General features: G+C 52.9%; 1 protein-coding gene across 1 annotated transcript in view; it reads right to left on the reverse strand.

The window, feature by feature from the left end:
• Window positions 1–605, reverse strand: part of LOC119588968 (calsenilin-like) — an 11,714-nt gene that overhangs the window by 5,142 nt on the left and 5,967 nt on the right. The window contains exon 4 of the mRNA XM_037937575.1: window positions 5–143. Coding sequence (XP_037793503.1) covers window positions 5–143 — 139 coding nt within the window. The remainder of the gene's footprint in view (window positions 1–4; window positions 144–605) is intronic.

The following is a 605-nucleotide window of genomic DNA, read 5'->3' on the forward strand; positions in this document are numbered from 1 at the left end:
TTACTTGAAGATCCAGTTGACTCTCTCTTGCAGCGTCCCCTTCAGTAGCACGGAAAGGCCCATGATAAAGTCCCCGAAGGTAATAGTGCCTGAACCGTCCTGATCCATCGTGCCAAATACATAGTGGGCGTACATGGCGGAGTCTAGACGGGGTAATGAGAGGTGGATGAGGGTGGAGAGGGCAGGGGATGAGGGTGGAGGATGAGGGAAGAGGGGAGGAAAGGGTGGGAGAAGGAGGATAAGGGTGGAGGATGAGGGAGAGGGAAGGAGAGGGTGGGATGAGGGTGGAGAGGGTAGGTGGAGGGAAGAGGAGAAAATGAGGATGGGAGTAGGATAGGGAAGGGTAAGGGAGGAGGGGAGGAGAGGGAGGGATGGAGGAAGAGAGGTAGGAGAGGGAGGTAGGGAATAAGAAGGGAAGGCAGATGAGATTTAAAGTACGGAAAGTGAGGGGAAGAAGGGTAGAAGAAAGGGAGGTAGGAAGGATGGGAAGAGGAAGGAGAGCAGAGGAGGAGGAGAAGGGAGAAGGGTAGAGGAGACGGAGGAAAGAAAAGAAGAGATGAGAGGGAAGAGGAGAGGGAATGGGAAAAAAAGGATTTTGTTTAATA

Source organism: Penaeus monodon, chromosome 24 (assembly GCF_015228065.2).
Source record: "Penaeus monodon isolate SGIC_2016 chromosome 24, NSTDA_Pmon_1, whole genome shotgun sequence".
In the NCBI taxonomy this organism is placed as follows: Eukaryota; Metazoa; Arthropoda; class Malacostraca; order Decapoda; family Penaeidae; genus Penaeus; species Penaeus monodon.